This window comes from Psittacula echo (assembly GCF_963264785.1).
Source record: "Psittacula echo genome assembly, chromosome: 3".
Lineage (NCBI taxonomy): Eukaryota > Metazoa > Chordata > Aves > Psittaciformes > Psittacidae > Psittacula > Psittacula echo.
In genome coordinates this window covers 83,153,170-83,176,318 of record NC_137736.1, presented here as the reverse complement: position 1 = coordinate 83,176,318, position 23,149 = coordinate 83,153,170, and the positions used below count along the sequence as shown (strand labels likewise).

General features: G+C 37.2%; 1 protein-coding gene across 19 annotated transcripts in view; it reads right to left on the bottom strand.

Annotated features, from left to right (window-relative positions):
• The window catches only part of MYCBP2 (MYC binding protein 2), a 191,338-nt gene that overhangs the window by 120,392 nt on the left and 47,797 nt on the right, over positions 1–23,149 (bottom strand). For 18 of the 19 annotated variants that reach the window (XM_080612121.1, XM_080612132.1, XM_080612134.1 and 15 more), the window contains exons 8-17: positions 22,361–22,457; positions 17,818–17,891; positions 16,574–16,712; positions 15,676–15,752; positions 13,971–14,175; positions 11,872–12,036; positions 11,024–11,182; positions 10,005–10,209; positions 9,173–9,318; positions 6,986–7,087 (exon numbers count right to left, since the gene is read on the bottom strand). In XM_080612121.1, coding sequence (XP_080468247.1) covers positions 6,986–7,087; positions 9,173–9,318; positions 10,005–10,209; positions 11,024–11,182; positions 11,872–12,036; positions 13,971–14,175; positions 15,676–15,752; positions 16,574–16,712; positions 17,818–17,891; positions 22,361–22,457 — 1,369 coding nt within the window. The other variant, XM_080612127.1, reaches the window with a different exon arrangement.

Genomic DNA, 23,149 nt, shown 5'->3' with positions numbered 1-23,149 from the left:
CAGTTTTGAGATTCACATGTATGTTATATACATATATATATCTATGTGCACATGTATTAGCTAATATAATGCCCCCAAGCCTCATTAATCATGTACGTTTCACACACAGAATAGAGTTTTTTGTTTTGGTTCTACTATATTTATCTGGAATCTCTTTATCCAAGAGTAGGTCCCCTTGTTAATTAAGAACTGCTTCTGATGGTAAAAGGTCATAGTTTGCTTTTGTTTTACCTTCAGTAACCACAAACTGAAGTACAACAACATAATTTCACAGAACCATACCTGCTGGCCATTAAGGACAAAAACCTACAGCTTTCTCTTGAAAGCATTCTTAAAAAAAGTCATGTATGGGTTTGATATTGCTTCAAGTAAAAAGTGTGGTGTTATTTGATTGGCTTTGGTTTGTTTGAAGTACTCTGAAACAAATATAACCTCCGGATCCTAAAAGCATCAAAATAAATATTTAACTAAAACTATAGAAAGAAGCTGTACTAATATTTAATGAAAAAAAAAAGGATTTTAATACATAGTTCTGCTGTATATTTAGGTGTATGTTCAGCAATGGACAGAAAATAGTTTTACTGACAAACTGATTCCAAGCTTATAGTGGCTTGGGCAGACGTTAAACAGATTTATATGATACTCAGCCTACATTACTGAATTAAGGGAATCGAGTACACCTCAGAAAAATAAAAAACCAGCCCAAATATAGACAGGCTTAGATTATATTGTCTCAAAACACAGCACCTTTGATTGAAATTAATAGATCTCCTGTGGGTTCTTCTGTTGTTCCAAGTAGAGTAAGACTGATGGAAAATTATTTTCCCTTTCTGCAAAGGCATCAAAAGCTAAACCTTGGTTTTCTGGTTAATTACAGATCAAATCTGTAATCTCAATGATGATTACCTAAGGTTTTTACATCATATGCTAAGAAAAAGTAGTGAAATATCAATGAAGCACGAGACCATTTATTATCACCATCTTAAGAGCTATTTCTTTGCTTATTTTAGTATTTTTTGCTTATTAGCTAAGTATTTTTTGTTTAAAAAGATATTTTCACATTATCCAGCCTTCTGAAAAAGTTACCTTTTAAATGGTAAGCTGAAACTTTGGACTACTACTAAATTCTATTACTTCAAATGTCAGTCTGAAAAAGTCGCAGGAACAGCTTTCAAGATTAGCTCACTCAGTAAATGGTCAAGTTAGGTTTATTACATTAATTGTACATGTGGCACAGGAATTTCTGTAATCCATTAAAGCATAATTTAATGGACTAAATACTAAAAAAAAAAGGTGTTTCTTAGAAATGAAAAATAACATATGTTAGAATGTTCTGAACATTCTAACATACAAAACTTCCCATTAGCACTGAATAAAGCGCAACTGCTCCCACACTCAGCTCCCACTACTCATATCAAGCCCTAAACAAGCTTGAAAAACAATAAACATTTCTTCATATGGCACATCAGCTCCTTCACTTCTCACCAGAACAGAGGGAGTGGAAAACTGAGAAGCATACATCAATAATTATGCTGAGCTAGTATGAATTAGCATAGAAGTTGTGATGAATATAGCTGGCTTTATTTCTCAAAAGGTCATACATCAGACTCAAAAATGTAGCACTGATTTTGAGCCCTCCTCACTGCTCATCACAGTCATTACGCTAAAAGCAGCTGAGTGAAGCAGCTCTATTACTGTCGCAGAAAAGAAGCAAAACACCTGAAGAGACTGCATATACTTGTTGCACCGAAAACAGCAAAGAAAAATAAATAACATTAAGAAACTCCCGGGGTTTTTGAAATTATAATTTTATTGTCCCAAACTGAAACACTTTTAGCCGCTGTTAATTTTAACTGATCTAATTTGTCACAAATGATTTTTTTCCAGAGTGAAGCAACACAAATAACTGATTCTAAACATAAAAATTATTTACTGCTTACAATTCTATCATAGCAAGTGATATCATAATCTGCTGTGACCCATTTCAGGTGACCAGTTAACAGAGAGTTTGTGGGTCAGGGAAAAAGGAAGAACAGCTACGGGGGACATTACTGTGGGGATCTGCTCCAGACTGCCTGATCAAGAGAAATCTGTGGATGAAGTGCTCTATAGGCAGATAGGAACAGCCTCACGCTCACAGGCATCCTCCTCATGGGGGACTTCAACCACCCTGACATCTGTTGGAGGGAGGGTACAGCCCAGCACAAGCAATCCAGGAGGTTCCTTGATTGTGTGGAACACAACTTCCTTCTGCAAGTAATAGCGGAGCCAACAAGGAGAGGTGCCATGCATGACCTCGTGCTCACCAACAGGGAAGGGCTGGTTGGAAATGTGATGCTCCAGAGCAGCCCTGACTGCAGCGATCACCACAAGATGGTCGAATTCGAGATCCTCAGGACAGTGAGAAGAGCGTGCAGCAAGCTCACTGCCCTGGACTTCAAGAGAGCAGACTTTGGCCTCTTCAGGAGCCTGCTTAGTAAGGTTCCATGGGATACAGCCCTAGAGGGCAGGGGGGCCCAAGACTGTTGGTTGATATTCAAGGATCACCTGCTACAAGCTCAGGACTGTTGCCTCCCAACTAGAAGGAAGTGCAGGAGGAGGGCCAGGAGACCTCCTTGGATGGATAAGGAGCTGCTCAGGAAACTTAGAAGGGAAAAAAGAGGCTTATAAAAGATGGAAGCAAGGACAGGTGGCCTGAGAAGAATACAGAAATGTTTTCCAAGAAAGCTAGGGATCAGTTCAGGAAAGCTAAGGCCCAGTAAGAACTAAACTTGGCTAAGGATGTGAAAGATAACAGGAAGGGATTCTATAGGTACATAGTGAATAGAAGACAGACAAGGGACAACGTGGGCCCCCTCCAGAAGCTATCAAAAGAATTGTCTGGATTTGGAGAAGGCTGAGGTTCTTGATGACTTCTTTGCCTCGGTCTTCACTGGCAAAGGCTCTGACCGCACCACCCAAGTCTTGGAAGGCAGACGCAGGGACTGTGAGAATGAAGACCTTAGGCCCACTGTAGGAGAGGATCTGGTTCAAGACCATCTTAAAAACCTAAACATACACAAGTCCATGACCTGATGAAATCCATCCGCGGGTCCTGAAGAAGCTGGCGAATGAAGTTGCTAAGCCACTGGCCATCACATTTGAAAAATCATGGCAGTCAGGTGAAGTTCCCAATGACTGGAAAAAGGGAAATATAACCCCCATTTTCAAGAAGGGGAAAATGGATGATGCAGGGAATTACAGACCAGTCAGTCTCACCTCTGTGCCTGGCAAACTCTTGGAGCAGATTCTCCTGGAAGACATGCTAAGGCACATGAAAAACAAGGAGGTGGTTGGTGACAGCCAGCATGGCTTCACTAAGGGGAAATCCTGCCTGACCAATTTGGTGGCCTTCTAGGATGGGGCTACGAAACTGATGGACGGGGACAGAGCAGTTGATGTCATCTACCTGGACTTGTGCAAAGCCTTTGACACTGTCCCACATGACATCCTTGTCTCTAAATTGGAGAGACATCAATTTGATGGGTGGACCACTCGGTGAATAAAGAACTGGCTGGATGGCCGCACGCAAAGAGTTGTGGTCAATGGCTCGATGTCCGGCTGGAGACCGGTAATGAGTGGTGTCCCTCAGGGATCGGTGTTGGGACCGGTCTTGTTCAACATCTGTCGGTGACATGGACAGTGGGATTGAGTGTGCCCTCAGCAAGTTTGCCGATGACACCAAGCTGTGTGGTTCGGTTGATACGCTGGAGGGAAGGGATGCCATCCAGAGGGACCTCGACACGCTTGTGAGGTGGGCTGATGCCAACCTGATGAAGTTTAACCATGCCAAGTGCAAGGTCTTACACCTGGGTCAGAGCAATCCCAGGCACAGCTACAGGTTGGGCAGAGAAGAGATTCAGAGCAGTCCTGCGGAGAAGGACTTGGGGGTGTTGGTCGATGAGAAAATGAACATGAGCCGGCTTCAGTGTGCGCTTGCAGCCCAGAAAGCCAACCGTATCCTGGGCTGCATCAAGAGGAGCGTGACCAGCAGGTCGAAGGAGGTGATCCTGCCTCTCTACTCTGCTCTTGTGAGACCTCACTTGGAGTATTGTGTGCAGTTCTGGTGTCCTCAACATACAAAGGACATGGAACTGTTGGAAGAAGTCCAGAGGAGGGCCACGAGGATGATCAGGGGACTGGAGCACCTCCTGTATGGAGACAGGCTGAGAAAGTTGGGGCTGTTCAGCCTGGAGAAGAGAAGGCTGCGTGGAGACCTCATAGCAGCCTCCCAGTATCTGAAGGGGGGCCTACAAGGATGCTGGGGATGGACTATTCATCAGGGACTGTAGTGATAGGACAAGGGGTAACGGGTTCAAACTTCAACAGGGCTTCGAAGTTTAGATTGGATATAAGGAAGAAATTCTTTACTGAGAGGGTGGTGAGGCACTGGAATGGGTTGCCCAGGGAGGCTGTGAATGCTCCATTCCTGGTGGTGTTCAAGGCCAGGTTGGATGAGGCCTTGGGTGACATGGTTTCGTGTGGGGTGTCCCTGCCCATGGCAGGGGGCCTGGAACTAGATGATCATAAGGTCCTTTCCAACCCTAACTATTCTATGATTCTATGATCAACTGAAAATATTTGTGTTAAATAAAGGTCACCAATTGTAACTAAAGAATGATCAGCAACATTCAGTGATGGATCCTACTCCTGACTATCAAAAACTACACATATTTTGTTTCTCACTGATCAAGGGTAAAAGAACAAGCCACACATTAACACGCTACAACCCAGACATCATAATCCTGACAAACAAAACACTGTGTACCCTCAAAATGCTAATCTGGCCTTGAACTGTCTACGCAATGTTTGCAGAGAAGTGAAAGGCTGAAACTGTTCTTTGGACTTCTAAACAGTTATTTCATTCTGTTAAGTTACCTATGCACAAATACTAGTTTTTGGGGAAGCTAAGCTATACTGATTTCAAAAAGAATATGCAGATTGCTTTTTTTTTTTTCTTTTTTCAGGGTGCAAAACCTTTTTTGCATAGCAAAATGAAAACCTAGTAATTATTTAAATGTTTTTGGTCTCTCTCAGGAAGAGTGCAGCATTGTAAGAGTCCTCAAGAATGGGGTTATCTTTACACCCACTCATGGAAAACTGCAGCTCTTGGATGGAGAAGCAACAAAAGTCCATTTTTTTCATCTGATTATGTAAATCAAGATTAATTATCAAATCAAATTTTCACACCTGATTATGTAAATCAAGATCTCTAAGTGTTTGTGAAAAACTATCCCCAGTTTTATCACTTAAGTCATTCTGAAGTAAAACAGAAGAATAATCTCCAACCTTTCCAGCTAGACATACCCCACTAGCTCCAGTAGCCATATAGGTATGACATTTTAATGTTCTTTTGCTACAGAACGGATGTGTGCAACAAGCTTGCTAGCAATATCTGTTTAGCTATAGTTCCTATATACCTATCAGGCCAACAATAACAACACATTCCTGATACTGAGTCTCTGAGACTCTGTCAGAAAGAAAACTTTGTGTGTGTGTGTGTGTGTGTGTGTGTGTGTGTTAGTGGCTGGGTAGAGGGAGGGGAGTTATTTGCTTCCAAAAGACAGATGGTACACAAAATAGATAAGTTGCTCTGGTTTTACTTCTAACCACAGAAATGGAAGCAAAACAAGATGTTTCTCTGATGCTTTTTTTTATTTCCAACTGAAATTTGCCTCTTAGCTCTGTTATCATTACCTTCCTGGGCTGAACAGCAGCAGCTTCAATAACGTCCAGATTCAGTGAGGATTTAAGAAAAAAAATGACTGCTAGCTCTACCTAGTATTTGCCAGCAGTATGCAATACAGCTCCAACGTGACCTAGACAAAGGAAGAAAAAAAGGCTTCCCCTCTTCACCTCACAGCTAAAATTAACCACAAAGATTGAAGGAAAAAAAAACCTCCAAACAACCTTTTTCCATATGCACAGTACACAATAAATTAATCTTTCCTGTTGCTCCTTATTTGTGACAAGACCAGTAACCTCTTACATGCAAGTGAAATAAAGTCACAGTTTGCCTCACATGGGTCACTGGCATCCTGTATAAGAGCCAGGTTTGATTACAATGTGCATTTTGTATCAGACTAAAAACACTTACCTAATTCCTAAAAGAAGAATCAAAATGGTATTTACTAACACAGCAGAAACTTGAAAAGTTTGAAACATTCCAATAAAGTTGTTCCTCTTCTCAACACACACTAATCTTGTCCACCACATCCTCATGCCTCACTAAAATATTGTGATTTGCATCAGTCTAAATCACTCAACTTGAATTATTTACTAGACTAAGACACTGAGATATTTTAAAGAGAGTGCTGAAAACCTGCTAAGGAACGTAACAGCAACATATTTCTTGTGGAAAATCAACAATAATTCCCGAGGCAGATAATATACAAGGTAAAAAAATGTTGAAACTATGCAGTGTTTTCTTGTTTTAACTCAGTCAGTGTGTCTTTTTTTTATGCTATTCAAATATCAAAAAGTTCATTTTATAAAACAAGAAATTCTGATTACTATTATACAACAGAAATTCAATAATTTAGAACAGTAATTAAATAATGTGAATTATAGGTAACTAGCACTGGACAGGCTTGCAGTCATTTAAATTCTTTGCATAAAAAGGCATATAAACACTTCAGTTGAAAATATGCTTTAGCATCTACATTTTAGAAGACTCAGCTGGGAAACAAAAAAAAAATTGACTATATGAAAGTGATACAAAAATGTTATTCCTCACCATTAAAATTCTGATTCTTATGAGTAGACATGCAAACTTTTCACAATTTTCCAAAAGCATGCTAAATAAACTAGCTATTTAGGTTTCGAATTCTGGTTGGTTACTGTATTGGCTCATCAGAGCAAAACTAATTAATTGCCATTCTTAGAAAATAGACTAAGAAGTTTGCTTAAACTATTCAAGCCTCTCATCAGTAAGAAAGCCACTTACCTCTTCCTTCTTCCAACCTATGTCTCCTATTTACACGTTGCCGCTTTTCTTCTTGCCGTAACTGAAGGTGCTCTTCAATATTTACACCAGGAACAGGGACAGCTACATAGATTAACAAAATAAATTATGTAAACCTATTTCTAACAACTGTTATGACAGCAATAAACCCTAGAAGAAGCGAGAGTAAATGAAAACCAAAGCCTGCTTATGTCCTACTCTTCACATGGCGCTGACGGCATTTAGAAATAAAGAAAGGAGTTGAGTAAATCTGGAAAAGAGTTTTAGGCCTCATCTCCGAATTGCCTGGTTTTCATGAACCTGCCACAATTCCAACAACACTGAATAGTATTTAGTATTTTTTTTTGTATTAGGTATATATTTATATTTAGTTATGAGCTGTCACAGTTATCTAAATTTTCCAAAAAAAAAGTTTCAGAAAGGAGAATCATTAAAACAGGCATAAACTTTGTTATATTTTAAAAAACATTTTAAACAAGTATTTTTTGGTTTTAGGATGCTATACAACTCTATGCTTTGTGCTTACTGAAAAGCATGCAATTACTTCAATGCACATATATGTCGGTCTATAATCAGACTTACTTACTAAACTAGCCAACTAATAGGAATTTGAAGCAAACTGAGAAATCACATTTTTAAAACAGAAAACAGTACATGAATGAACACAACTATAAAACTACTACTAAAAAGAAAAACCTTTTTCCAACGTTTTTTCAGCAAGTTGCAACTTCCTAAAAAAATACACCTTGTTCCAATATCAAACAAAAACTTCATCTGGAAGCACTGCTTTTTTTCTCCAGACAAACGTGGTCAATGCCCTCACCTCAAACTATGCCCAGCCCAACACAGGATCAGAGCTGTTGCCTATCCCTTTAAGAGAGGAGTTAGCAAAGCAGAGGTTAGCAAAAAAACCAGAACTCCTCTCTGGTCATGCATGAGAGCAGAGCTGTGAAGCAGAGCTGGTATTACCACAATCACCATCAGGATAAAATATGATAGTCATACACAACCAAATTACATTTAGAAGTAATTGTATGGAAGTATCAGGACTGCACACTGAGGTTATTTGGGGTCCTGAGTGTTAACTTATCAAGAGAACCACTTCCAGTTTCCATTTAACTTTGGCTTAATTTTTGGGGGAAAAAACCCACCAAAAATCCCACACTAAGTATTAGAATCTTAATTTTCTATTCCCTCACAACCCCCATGATAAATTGGTGGTATAAATACTTTAAGTCACATATCTGATTGTTTTATGGTCCTTTTCTATATCAGATACTATATCCATATATCCATATATCCATGCAGGATTACGGGCTCTATGTAAATCTAAACATTACAAAAAAAAAGAAAAAGAAGGAGGAAAGTCTGATCTCCAAACACCTGCAATTGCCCAGTACCAAGAATACAATATTAAAAATGTTGTGATAATAGATCTTGCAAGAAAAGATCTCGAACTGTAGTTTCCAATAATCATACCAAGTGGTATCTTTTCCTCTAAGATGGGTATTTTTGGGGAGATGAGCTAGGGTGGGAGGTGTTTTGGGTTCTTTTTTTAAAGTAATTTTCACATTCCTAGCAGCTTTTTCACTCTGAAAATTTCTAAGACTAAAAAAGAAAGCATCTTCAAGAAACAATATTCCTAATCTTTTATGTGACTGCAAAAAACCCTGATAAAAGGATTACAGTAAAATTTTCAGGCTATCAAAACAGGACAAGAACAATTTTGTAGTATCAGCATTAGTATCATACCCACACAGATCAAAATGGCACACGTCTACAAGGAAGGGCAAGTTTAAAATATTTCACTTACCAGTATGATGACACTTCGCTATATCACCAATAAACAAATCTCTTTGGCATGAAATATTTTATCCATTTCAACAATTTTATACTAACACTGTACCATAATCCTAAAATCTCAGTAATTTTACTGGAAAGGAAGAACTGGATTATTTAAGATAGTTTTATCATACAAAAGAATCAAAATACTAACTGAAGAGAACAAACCTATGTCTAAACTAATGTGTTATTCCAAACCATGTTTCAGAAGTCAGCAGTGGGATTGAGTCTATTAAAGAGTATAAACATATGTACTGAGGGGAAGAAAAAAAAAGTGTAGTAAGAAAGAAAATTAAAAAGTAATCTTGCTAATTTTGTATCACTTACCCAGCAAGAGATCTAAAGGTATCATCTCTTTTACAGCATCAAGGATTCCTCGTTGCCTTGCTTCCTGGCCATCCAGTTCTCTAGCACACGCCTTGCAGCAGCCACATACAGCACAGCCCGACTCACCTGAGCCACAGCCACAAATTCTGCAGCAAAGAGAGTTGCTTCATCACTATCTTTTATTTTCATGCATTACTGATACCTTGGTAACTAAAACATACATTATTAGTTTGTTCTACTGTGGATATGTCATTTTCCTGAGATACACAGAAAGCATAGCAGTTTAAAACCTAGTTGCTGTTGTATGGTGCCAGGGCGCATACACTGACCATACATATCTGAACTGACTTCTCAGCATTATCTTTTCTCCATTTAATTAAACATAAACCACATGAAAACATAAGGAAAACATGAGTACATGCAACGCTGAAGAAATAGTAATGGCAATATGTAAAGCAGTGCTCCTTTATGCAGCTCAACCCTGAGGTGACAGATAAAAGCAACTAGAAAAGCAAGATAAAAAAGCTTCCATCACAGGATTAAGAAAGGTTATGCGAAAACCAGCAGCTCTGTCACGAGAAAGATTATACTGGTGCTCATATTCAATAGCTCCTAGTAAAGGCCTATAGGCTAAAGAAATGTAAAAAAATGTGTTTAAAACTAAATCACCTACCAACCATCAAGATATTTAGAAAAATTTTAGCCTACTTCTGATTTTAAAAGCGCAGCTTCTTTTTAGATATGATTTCACCTCAGACTGAAGCTTAAGAATACATCAATTCAGTTTACATTCCACACACTATAGCAAGTGTATTTCCATATGTTTCCTTACCCTCCAGGTACTCTGTCAGGACGCCCACTACTAACACAGCTGGCTCCATAGCCTGTGCAATCTCCACATACAGTGCACACCATACACTGCTCCAGCTTCCATTTATGCATGCCTGGAGGACACATCATGGACTTCTCATCTTTTTCATCCAGTTCCTCTTCTAGGTCTTCATCCATTGCTGTTGCCATGTTCTCAACTCCAAAACCTAATTGAGATATTGGAACAAGAAACAGCTGTTTTTGTGTGTCCAACATTAGCTACTGAGGAAGCTATGATGAACACTCACAGACCAGGGTTTAAAAGGAATGGCTAAGCATGCCTGATTTGCACCCTCTGCCAGCACAGTGACACTTTTGAAACCTGAGCATGGGCATGGTATATAGCTAGATTTTACAACTAAGAGGGAAATGAAGCATTTATATTTGGTATGCAAGTAACAGGTTATTTACTTGTCATATATAAAATACTCCAATCAGGCAAAGGTGAATCAGCATGATTTTTCATACCTATACGTAGGAGTAACAGGAAACTTCAGTTGTGTAGAGAAAGATGTAGACTTGCATTTATGCCTGTTTAGGCAAAAAAGCCTCAAGACTAAATGCTGTTTGCAGGTAGAAAATTTTTTCTTACTAGGAAAACAGCACATAGTTAGACAAGAAGTGATGAGTTTTGGTTTAATTCTTTTTTCTTTTTTTTAACAGAAAAGCTTTTTCACCCACTAAAGAAAAGTAATTGAACTTTGTTTTTTAAATGTAACTAAGTTTATTAGTATGTGCAGAACACTAAATAGCCGACAGCTGAAGTGAAAGCATCAATACCTGGTTTTTTTTAAGCATGTAAGCATGCTGCATATACTTAAACTTTAGTATTAGAATTATAAAATTAGAATTTTATTAGTATTAGTATTAGTATTAGAATTAGTATTAGTATTATCAGTATTAGAATTATAAACCATGCTTAGCTATGGTTTCACTTGTAACCTTTTCCAGCAAACAAAAGTAAAAATCTAGGTCTCTTACCTTTTCCTCCCTGGCTCATGGAGCCTGTGTCTCGTCCACACTGTCCTTTATTATTTACACCAAATGTCCAAACTTCTCCGTTCTTCATTAACACACAGGTGTGAGCTTTGCCCATGGCTACTTGAGTCACAAAATGGCCTTTCAAATCTGTTACTAAACCTATAAGACATTAAACAGTTGAGTGATAAACTGCGCTTTCTACATAAGAAACAAACTTCACTGATTATAACAAAATTGCTAGTGGATACTATCAATTTTTAGATCAATGTCAAGGAAGAAAACCAGCAAATACAAAAAAAAGTGCTAGAATAAAAAGTAAAAAGGAGAATAGGCCTAGACCATTTGTCCTGCAAAGGACGGAAAGCCAAAGCAAACACTGCTGCAAATCACTTGTTCTGAAAAACAATTCTTAAGTTGTCATAATGCCATTGAAATTTATTTTTTTTAATATTTCATTTAAATTGAGCTGTACTGGATCACCTGTGAAGTCAAAACAGGCTGTCTTGTGAGCAATGTATAACGCTTGGTTTCCTACAGCCTTTATTCATTTTTGTGTCATTTCCCTGTGTGGCCTTTTAGTGTCAGATTAATACAACAAATTATCTTTTTTTATTTTTTCTCCTTCGTGGAAGCATTCATTGAGGTATTTGTCACCAGTGCTGTTATATATTTTTACAGAATCTAATGAAACTCTTTTCTTTCTATCCTTCTGTCATACTTGGCTGAATCAGCAGAAATTAAAAAATTCTATTAGGAGAGTAAGAAACACACAAACTTCCACAGGCTAAAACGTTCCAGACTTAATTCTTGTAGTTGAAAAATCATTTAAAAACCAAATATTAACTTACTTGTACTATCGGAGTAAATGGCATCTTTTCCAAACATGTAGAGTTCTCCATCTTTTGAAATTACAGAACTGCTGCCATTATTGCATGCTGTAGATATGACAATCTTTCCTTCCATTTTAATAATTTTTTTAGGCTTGTATGGTTTTGACTGCCGTCTGCTTTTAGCTTTAAATAAACAGATAAATTATAAGTCATTCTACAAAAAAAAAAACAACACAACCCAACACCAAAAAATCCCAAACTTTCAAAGCCACAGTAACTTGTTTTTTCCTGTTGTTTTTAATTAGAGGTTAGATTTTGGATTGCCACTGACCAAAAAAAAAAACCCAACCAAATTCCATCTATATGATCTCCTGGTGTAATTTTTATTGAATTACACTGGTTTCTCTCAAAAAATTTTACGGCAAACGAAGTCATCATTAGATAGGTAACCTTCAGGAATGACTCTTGAAGGTTTTCTTTTTATATACATGTACACACACACACATATACTGAACTAACTTTGTGAACTTCACAAAGCAGAGCATATTATAAAAATCCTCATTGCCAACTGAGGAGAATATATATGGCAATGTACGTACAATAAATCCACAAAGAAATGTTACACAAGTTCTCTCTTTTGTTTTTTTTTTAAGAACATACTAAATCCTCTATTTATTAAAACCCTGATTTGAAAACTTTCAGTCACAACATACGCCCACGAGAGTTAAAAAAAGGAGGAAAAAGTACTACACCCCACTTAACTCACCCCAGTATCATTGTTTGCAATCTGGCCTCAAATGAAACAGTAACAACATACTTGACGACTGGATAAAACCACTCACAGCTGCCATTACTGTCTGCGAATTTTCATTGCAAGTGAGAGAACTGCCAGCTACTTTCACTTGATGACAATTACCAACTTTCTACAAAGAACACACACACACTCTGTCTCCCAACACAAATTTAAAAGAAATCAGGGGGAAAAAAAGTAAAACTTCTGCATTGTCACTTCTTAATTTGTCTCAGAGTGGATAAGAGAATAGGGTAAGTCAGAAGAGAGCTATGCTTTCAAAAGAACTCAGAAAGACCTTGATCAGTTCCTCAGATGGACTTTTCAGTAAGAAGATGTAGTAAAGCACTAAATCTTCTCACCTAAATTTTGTTAGTTCAAACAAAAGCAGTGACAGCAATTTACTTCAAAGTGCTAAACTTCCATTTCATCTGAAGTTGTAGCTTAATTAAATACACAACAAAAATAATCAGTCCAATTGTGTTTTGGCTAACTTCCCAATAATTCCCCAAAGAATCTTGAAATTTGTGCCTGTAAGTGTATTTACTGCAATCTTTTTCTTTCAATCTCTTAAATTTCCTTTACATTTACTGGGGAAAGTAGCATGATTTTGTCCCACATAGTTTTAAGTAGATTTGCATTTAAGAAGACTCCACAAGTTACTATAGCACATACCAAGTTTGTTATCCAAATACTTTTATACAGGTGTGTAAAAGTACTAGCAGTACTACTATTAATTTCCTTCCCCCCGAATACACTCAAGAATCCACTCCATATGTATCACTGTATTTTAGTCACATTACATTGGAAACCCTGCACATCGCTGTGGAATACATTAGTGTAGTTAATCAAATTAATCCGTCTTCTCTAATGTCTGAAAAGTTCTGCCTGAAGAAAGAAGACCATGCTTCTACAATTTGTAATCAATGTACTTCTCCGTTACGGAGAGGCATTAGCTGGCAAAACACCCATTTCCAAAGTTCTCTGAAACAACTGTGAAGAGGCAAAAGTTTGGCTTTTTCTTCAGTATTTCAGACAAAGTCCCAGGCAGACAGCATGGCCTCTTGACCACACTTACGACTGCCTTTTCTTAGGACAACTCTAAAATAGCACTCCCATCACACAATCCAAACTGTAGTAAAACTGAGATCAGCAACTCTTGCTGGGCGATGTGGTGGCACTGGTAGTCAGGACCTGTGGCTCACATAAAATTCAAACCCAGTGGCATTCTTACCTGTTCTTGGAAAATGCTAAACCCTTTATTTTCAGATTAAAAGGTGGTTAATAGGCTTTTATCAACCATTAGTCAAGCAAGCATAATACGTACTTGATTCGCCGTCTTCTCCTTTACTAGCAGAACCTGTGAAGAATATGCTCCCATCTTCAGCAACAAGTAAGGCATGTGAGCCATCATGTCCAACAGAGAACTGAATAATCTTTGGAGATTTTGTAATTGGGAGTTCCACCCATTTTCCTGCTGAAGGACCACCTTGTTTGATACCAAGGCTTTGATATTTACCAGTATAATAAATCTAGAAGAAAACAGTTTATCATTTTCAGTTATGCCACAGCACTTAAAACTTGCATCATTTTTCAAGTTGCACTGTTTTTAAATCCTGCCATTTCAGTACCTCTACCCTAAATCCGTGAATTTCACCTTAATGGGGGAAACATTATGATTAGATTCTGCTTGTTTTAAAATGTGCTTTCTACTGTGCGACAGTTAGTTTTCATATATAATTGTTTGGCTAGATGAATTAAACACAAAAGAAAGAACTGTTCAGGAGAAACTACCTAGAGAAAACTAAGCATTTAGAAGACTTCAGAAAAATGTCTGGTTTGTGAAAAAACAAAATGGTACTATGATAATAAAAAAAAGTTAAAATACCAAATTGCTACAACCTTGAATATGCTTCACACATTTTTAAAACCTATTTTCAGTAAATTCACAGTGGCCACAGAGTACATAACACAGAATAAAATATTCCATATCAACAAACAAAACTACTAATATGGACTGAAAAGTTTCTGCTAGAACCATGCTTCTCAATGGTACTATAAAACGAGTGTGTTAACCTATGTGGGCACTTAAAGCCATTTTCATTGTTTTATAAAGTATTTCATACCTAGACACAGAACTTTAGATATCAAAACTAGGAATTCGATAATTTTATATTGACGAGGCATTTGTTAGTCTGAAGATCAAACTAATCTGCCTCCTCTGATGTCTGAAGAGTTCTGCTTGGTCAAATGCTGTTTCATGCCATTAGATTTTATTAAGAAAAATGGTTACATTTATTTATGAACATTTTCAGCACTCTCACTGATTTGAAAGCAGCAGAGCAAGGCCCTTATTCCAATTAAAAAAACACTATAATGAACACAGGAAAACAAAGAACTATGCTTATACAAGTTAAATAACATTAGTTTCCCAAACCAAAACAGAAACACAGTAAATCACGTAAAAAGTCATAGTGACAGAAAGCAAAATTACTTTTACATTTCAATGAACATTCAAATGCCTCTGAAATACAGCCTCCACTGAGCAGAACCAACATATGAAACCGCTCCAAAGAGGTTTAAAAGAGTAAATTGAAAAACTTTGCATAGGGGAAGTCAATAATTCTCTGAGGTATCAGGAAAATCAGGCTGGGATTTAAACAAATTACAATGGTTAGACTTATGCAAAGTTATGAGGTAAACAATTCTGCAAATGTACATCATTTGTAGACAAAAGGTAATTCTGCCTTTCAAATCTAAAACAAAGCCTCATACTGTCTCTAAGTGAGATTGGCTACAGCAATTCCTATAAACCCAAGCTGCAGATTTGTCAATGTTTCCAACACCATCTGTTTATGCTTTCATTTGTCTTTTTCCCTTTAACATGGGCTCCAAAAATGTTTTTAAATACACTCATATAAATTCAGTCTAACATACTAAAAAGGCAAGAAAGGAATTGGGGAAAATAAATTAAAAAGCATTTAGAAATACATTGATGCAATTTGTTCTTTACTACAGAACATTTTCAGTACCTTTCCACTAGCGGTTTTCATTAGTGCAAACTCTCTTCCAGCACCAAGGACAGCTGATTCCTCATCAAACCCTGTACCTGTGCAAGTAAGATTGCATTAACTGAACGGTTTAGACAGGCACTTTCACAGACCAGTTTACAGACCTAAATCTGTCAGGGAGAACACTGCATAATGAAGGTTCTAAGAAAGTTACAAGCGAAACAAAGTTTTGCTGCCTCAAGAAGGCCTACCAGGATAGACCTGACAGAGTTGTTCAAAGAGGAAAAGCACTAGCACAAGAGAAACTGGTCAGACAAAAGCTCCATGTAGCCAAAGATCCATTTGTTCTGATAGTGCCAAGAGCAGACAGCTAACAGAGAAAAAAAAAATCAACAAACAACAAAAACATCCAAAGCAAAAGCCAGCTGATATTTCTTCAGATTACCTTCACAGACACCAAGAATTTTGCAACTGAAATGCTGATGCAAAGAATTTATTTCCACGTATTTAGTATTTTTAAGTGCATTTCTTTTCCATTAACAAAAAAAAAAAAGCAGTCCTTTCAACTTTTGTTAACTTTGACTCACAGCAAAGAGCTCTGTAGCTTAAATACATGTTATAGGAGTGCTACTATGAAGTCCAAGCTTCAAGTAATATTGCAGTTATTACAGAACTAGAGGAAAACACTGGAAAACCATGGATAGTGCTATAGACAGAAAGGGGGGTCAGACTGGGCATATGGATTACTATGAGTCAAATAACACTTAAGTGCTTTCAAAACCCTTGTACTTCTCCGCATGTTTCTAACTGAGCTACACCTTCTTGCACATAATAAAGCCAAACAAAGGCAAGGACAGTGTTTCAGTTTTATTATTTGAATTACTAGGCTTGTTATTCTTGTTCAAAGAAGCGGACTTACTGATAATGTGCAGGTCTTTCTCCAGATCAAATAAGGAGATGCCACATGCATGTAAGCACTTTCTAGCAAGCTTAAGCTGCAGTTCTTGTTGCAGTACTGGCTCAGTACTTGTTGCAAATATTCGCACTACAAAGCCATCCTGCAATAAATAAATAAATTTTTAAAAATCTACTTTATACTGTGGAATAAATGCATTAATTTATTTTTCATGGCCTAAGCACATCCATATAATACTATTTCAGACTACGCTATTAGAGGACACATTGATAAAGTAACATTTATTATAGAGGAGAAAACAAGAAAATGTCAAACAGGATGAGCTGAACAGACCTTAAATGTATTATATATACTGGCTTCTACAAAAATACTATGAACACTATGAAAGTAGTAAATTGCTATAGAAATAATTAACTTTGTATTTTAATATAGAAATCTTGCTTTTGCAACTATTTACATCTATCTTTTAAGTCCTCTAATTCTCCCGATTCAGAACCCAAAATTCCGGCCATGTTAAAAAACCCACAATTGTTCTGTTAGCACAAAAATGGATTGATCCTGGTTTTCTTACAGATGCACATCTGGCATCTCTTGACAACCCTGTCTCACCCCATCCCTGTTTTACAGCTTTCTCTAAAAATAAGGACCTGTCCAGAACTAAGAACATAATAACTGTCTGCTGAAGAAAACACAGAGAACAGTTAAACCGGTTTTGCCCCTACTAGAAACATTTAGTTGGTTCTATAGCTTTGGCCAATAGGCAATTTTCATATAAAACAATCTATTGGAACATACCTCTTGTATTAAATTTGGCTGAAATTCCCCAACACACACCAAAGCAATTATAGTGAATTAAATTAGGAAAAAAAAAAATAAATTAAGCTTTAAGAAGCTTATCCCATAGAGACCCTGAACAATAACATGTTAAAAAAACATTATTCCACATAAGATTATTTTCCTCAGGAAAAGCAACCATTTTTTTCCTGAAAACTTACCTGAAAAAGAGAAAAATACCTGAAAAATCTACCAAAAGTCAAAATTGTGCGGATAGATACCTAACTACTGCTTCTTTATGCACAAATGTGGCAGTTTCTCACTAGTAATCTAGCTAGTTATCTCTAGCTACATGGATTTCAGTGTTAGTGAAGAAAAAGCCAAACAGGAAGCAAAAAGGAAGTTGTAAGTATTGTAAAATAAAACAATTCAGTTCAGAGAAAAGTAGTTTACCCAATACATGTAAGACTTACATCTCTAGATGCTGCTATTTGATTAATATATTCTCCATCAGTGAAAAGGATATTCTGCCCTTCAGTATGACAATCTGTAAGAGAAAGATGCAGACTGCAGTTTATATCAACATACATACAGGCATTGTTCTCTGCTTTTGTCTAATTTATTCTCATTACAGTGAGACTATGAGAGTTCTAGTTTATCTAAAGAGAGATCTTACCATTCTGGTAACGTTATTTTATGCTAGGATCTCCTCTCTCATCAAAAGCATAATACTCCTTTGTCCCCGTAAGAGCTATTAAAGCACTCTCCACTGTATAAAGCTTAAGAGCCTACTGCACAATTTAACTGCAAAAGCATTTAGTGTTCACCTGTGAGGGCTATTCTAAACTATAACAACACAACTGAATTCTAATTTTCTGAGAGTGTTAGTCTTTATCCTCCCCCAAAGACTCTATTTTTTCTTTTAAAAACCCATTCGGTAAAGAAGATTTCTCAGTCCATCATATAAACCCTACAGAAATAAATGAAACAGAAACAAACTTTTCATTATTCATTTCATTTTTCCATTACTTACAAATTTCACCAAACTACAAAACTAGGAAGGTTGAAAAACTATAAGCATATATTTGAATATATTGCACCTCTACCGAAAACAGGTCAGCTATTTCCAAGAAAAACAGGTAAGGAAAGAATTCCGGAATTCTGCCCATATTTTTTTTTTGGGGGTGGGGGGGGGTGAGGGTGGGTGGTGAGGAGGAGGCGGGAGTGACCACTTTCTCTACAAGTCTCAAAGTATGACCCTACACCATCTCTTTTTCCCTTCCTGCTCTGCTGGCGAAACTACTAACATGGTATTATATGGCTTGTAAGGTGTCTGTTTCATTGATTACACACAGGAAAGAGATCTCTATTGCAGGACAGCTACTTTACACTCTAAAGATCTGCTTCATAACCTGAACAAAAATCCAGCATCAGTCATTTTATCTAACAAATTTAATGCTAAACGAAGCACATACAATTATCTTTCCAGCCTATCCAGCAAGTTTGCTAGTTTTTCTAGCTAGCTGGAATGTTCTAATAAAAATAATACAGATGGAAAACCCCACAGGATTCACAAATGCATAAACATGTTTACATTTTCCTGCTATACTGCCCAGTCTAATACAGTATCTTCCCAGAAAGAGAATATGCATTAGATGGCCTTCTCTAACTCTCACATCTTGAAGAAACAGACCTAAAGGAGTCAACTTCCCTCTTAGAGCACACACAGGTACGAATCACAAAGGGAATAAGCAGCAAAAAGAATGGAGAATGGCAGATACACTGAAGTTTGAAATATTGCTATCTCAGAAATAATCTCTGATAATCTCTGTTCAAAGTCTGCTCATGTTACTAATCCTCTATGCTGTAAAGTGGTACTAGTGATAAAACAGGAGTTGTCTATAACTTGAAGACAAGTTCCAAAAAGAATTTAAATGACATTTCTGAAAGGTTATAGAAAATTGCTAAGCTTCAAGAACCCTTTAATGGCTGAAAATTAAATGCTCACACAACAGTCAAGGAAACAGGGTATTTTGGCCACCAGTGGATCCATATTACGCTGTTGGCCGATCTCGAGTCAGTTCAAGAAGAGGCAAGCCTCATAGTAAACGTTTTTGGGTGTCCTTTAGATGTGTTGTAGTTGTGTTCATATAGAAAATCTGAACATGGATGTTTTTGGGGTGTGGGTGTTTTTGTTTGATTTGAGGGGTTTAATATAGATGCTCTTCTGAATCATTCCTAAAGATTGGTACTTAATAAGATAACATCCAGGCCCAGCATTAATCATCAAATTAATGAGGGGAGCAGAAAATGGAAGGCAAGTGAAATATCTGCAAAAAGTAGAATATTATAGTGTTTCAGCTAGCAAGGTGCTCTTACTGTAGTTTTATTCAATCTGACTTTTGAAATTAGTCTGGGGACGAAGCTATCCAAGATTACTGTATGAAGATTACTGTAACAGAAAGGGCTTCTGTTTTATTTAAAGGACATTAACTACAGACATCTGTTAATCACAAGCCTCATTAGAGGTTTCAAGAGAAGATGACTGTCAAGCACCACCTTTGTATTCAAATATTTACGCACAGGGTGGTGAGACACTGGAACAGGCTGCTCAGAGCAGTGGATACCCCATCCCTGAAGGCGTTCAAGGTCAGGCTGAACGGGGCTTTGAGCAACCTGGTCTAGCTGTCCCTGCCCATGGCAGGCGGTTGGAACTAGATGATCTTTAAGGTCCCTTCCAACACAAAACATCCTGTGAATCTATGACAGCATTTTGTGCCTGCTAGTAAGTACTCTTGAGCTCATCTAGGCTAAACTCAGCAGTATTTTTCAGAATAAGTGACTAGTCCTCAGCACCAAGATATTCACGTGCAATTTCAAAGAACAATGAAACCACATAACATGTAACTTCCACATAACACGTAACTTCAACTTCTTCAGCTGAGCAAAGCAACCTTTCTAAGCATTACAGTTAAAGAAATGTTCAAGATGAAAACCTCCTCTGTAAATTCAGATTCAATCACCTAGAAAATCTCACAGAATTCAGAGATTCTTTTATGGTATTTGGACTGGAAAGACAGATCCACAGCTCAAGGACAGTGTATGAAGCTTGGCAAAAGCATTAGATACAAGAATGCTGACACAGTGTCTGGTAGCTCCAGACACCCTGTCAGATTTGCTAGATTATCTATCAGAGCAGAAATACTGCCCTTTGAAATAGAAATTTATGGTTTCAAGAAGCTGATGGATCATACCGAGAAAGGAAAAGATAACATTCCATAGCTCACTAAGTTTTCTAAGGTCACGTGACTTCTAGCTAGGATCAATTCCTAACCATATCTCCTAATGAACTCCTCATCTCCTATGCATACCTGCATGAATAAATATGAATACCTTATTTAAATGCACTATCACCAACATAGGCATTTGAAACAGATTAACTCCAGATACAGCCATGTCTGAATACCATACCAAGTAGGAGCCATATCAGTGTTCAGCTGTTGGCGAGGTTACTACTCTCTAGTTCTATCTGGTGTGGTTTTTCAGAACTACAACGTGTGAGTTATTAGCAGCCACTACTATTTAGAGTTATGTACCTACTTAGGTTTCCTCAAGATATATACCTCTCATTCCCTTTCATTCCTTCTAACAGGAAATGCAAATAACCAGAAGTGGACCCCTTTGAATTTGTCCTAGACAAAAGAACAAGACCATCTCTGCTCACAATGTAACACAGAGAAGTGCAGAAAGCAAAACCAGCAAGTTCAAAGGCTGAAACACAAAGGATAGGCATTAGGAAAACATCTAGCATCCACTTCGACACCATCAGAAACCATAAAAAATGCAACTGTGTGAAATACTTCAAGGGATTTATGAATAGGTATTCCTGCAGTTACAAAATTTCCTTTTTCACTGAAAGATTAATACATTTTTGTTTAGCAGGCATGCTTTTGTTTATTTTGTGTCTTTTTACAGTATAAACACAATACAGTCTGTCTTGCAGAATGACACTTGCCACTGAGATTTGCGAAAGAAAGCTAGCAGTTCAGAGGTGTAGACTTTAAATGTTCTCAAGTGTCTCTCAAGACTTGCACGAATAGCAATGATTTGTTTACCAGTGGTAACATAATTGAGAACCTCAAAGGATCCTATTTGTTGAAGAAGCTACCTTGAGGTGAAGAAAGTAGAAAAACAATTCTACAAAGCAATTCAAGAATTACTGTTTGTGTTAGAAATACAGAAAGCCTGGAGATTTTTCCTGAGGTTTTAATCAGTGCCCTTTTATTCATGTCAGGATGCAACACAAAATCTTTCTTCTGATGTATAGAATAAGGCTGTAGTTGTTCAATCAAAAGATATTCTTATGCCTTTCTGCTGTTTTTTGTGAGTGGCTAAGAACAGATATGTTTTTCCAGAAGGTTATTACAGGATGTTCTGAGAACATCCTCATCTTCAAAACAGAGACCCAAGTTATGAGGCTCCTTTGCAAAGAACACCCCAAATGAAAAGCCCAAACAAAACTACAAAAAAATCCAAAACAGATAAACAAAAATCCACAATTTAAACATCAGGAGCACAGTTCCTCAATGTTCATTAGCCTCCTTTGACTACTGAATACATTTCTACCTATATTAAAAAACAAAAGGGTTTGGCCATAGTTTACTACCTAGATGTACTAGGTACTGGAAACAAGGTCATATCTGAGCCAAATGCTCAAAGTTTAAACAAGGTGATAAACAAAAATTCTTTAAGAAGGGAGTTAAGCTCTTGGAGTCTTTAAATTAAAATGACCATACATCCTAAAATGTCGCAATATTCTTGTAGCAGTCAAGAGTAAGATGGAAGACCTCTGAATGAAATACTGCAGTTGGCCTAGTGCAGCAAACCAAAGTCACGAAAAAGCAGTCTCTTCATAATCTCAAAGTCTGTCTCAGTTTCTCTTCTGCTTACCTGAAAATACATAGCATGTAAACATGCTATGCTATATATCATCTTCTCATAGCTGGAGATTCTTACCTGGCAAAGCAACTGTACCGTCTTGTTCCAAGGTTTCAGGGTTTATTCTTATGGCTGTCATACTGTGATTATTCGCATCTCTATATAATAAATAACCCTGGTAAGAGTAACAATATATATATTGTTATGGAAATATTCTTAATTACATTAAAGGGTATTGTCAAGAGTGAAAAAAAATGCAATCATCTCAGGTATTTTTTTAAAAATTTTGGAAAACTTTTAGTTTTACATTAAAATTACTTAATTTTATCAACTTTTTTCCACTAATTAAATTCTACAGTAAAAATGGAAATTTGACCTCCTTCCTCCACCATTTTTAGATGCTGTAGATCAGCATACTAAAGATCATATACAGCTTTTGAAGCCATATATAGTAATGCTGTTCTTCATATGTGCATACAATTACAGTTCAGATACACAGCCACAGTAAAAACCAGTGTTCCTGTTCCCACTTTCCAAATCAACAAAAGATTCACAGGAATTCCAGGAAGCAGATACATATATTACCCTACATAGAAAGGTGATCATTAATAAATATGTGCATTAAAAACCCTTGATTAACTACTTTGACCCCCATGCTAACAAGATTCCATGTATTTCTTCTCTGAGCCCTTCAAAGAAATGCCCACAAAGTATATGGTGATTTTGATGACAGCAGCCATGACACAAGGTCACATACAATGAGTTACATACACTGCTCACTTCCTAGCTTGTAGCCAGACCTAAGGGAATGGATATATTCAGGACTGCTAAGTTTCTCTTTCTGCTTCTCCATGTGCAGAATGCCTT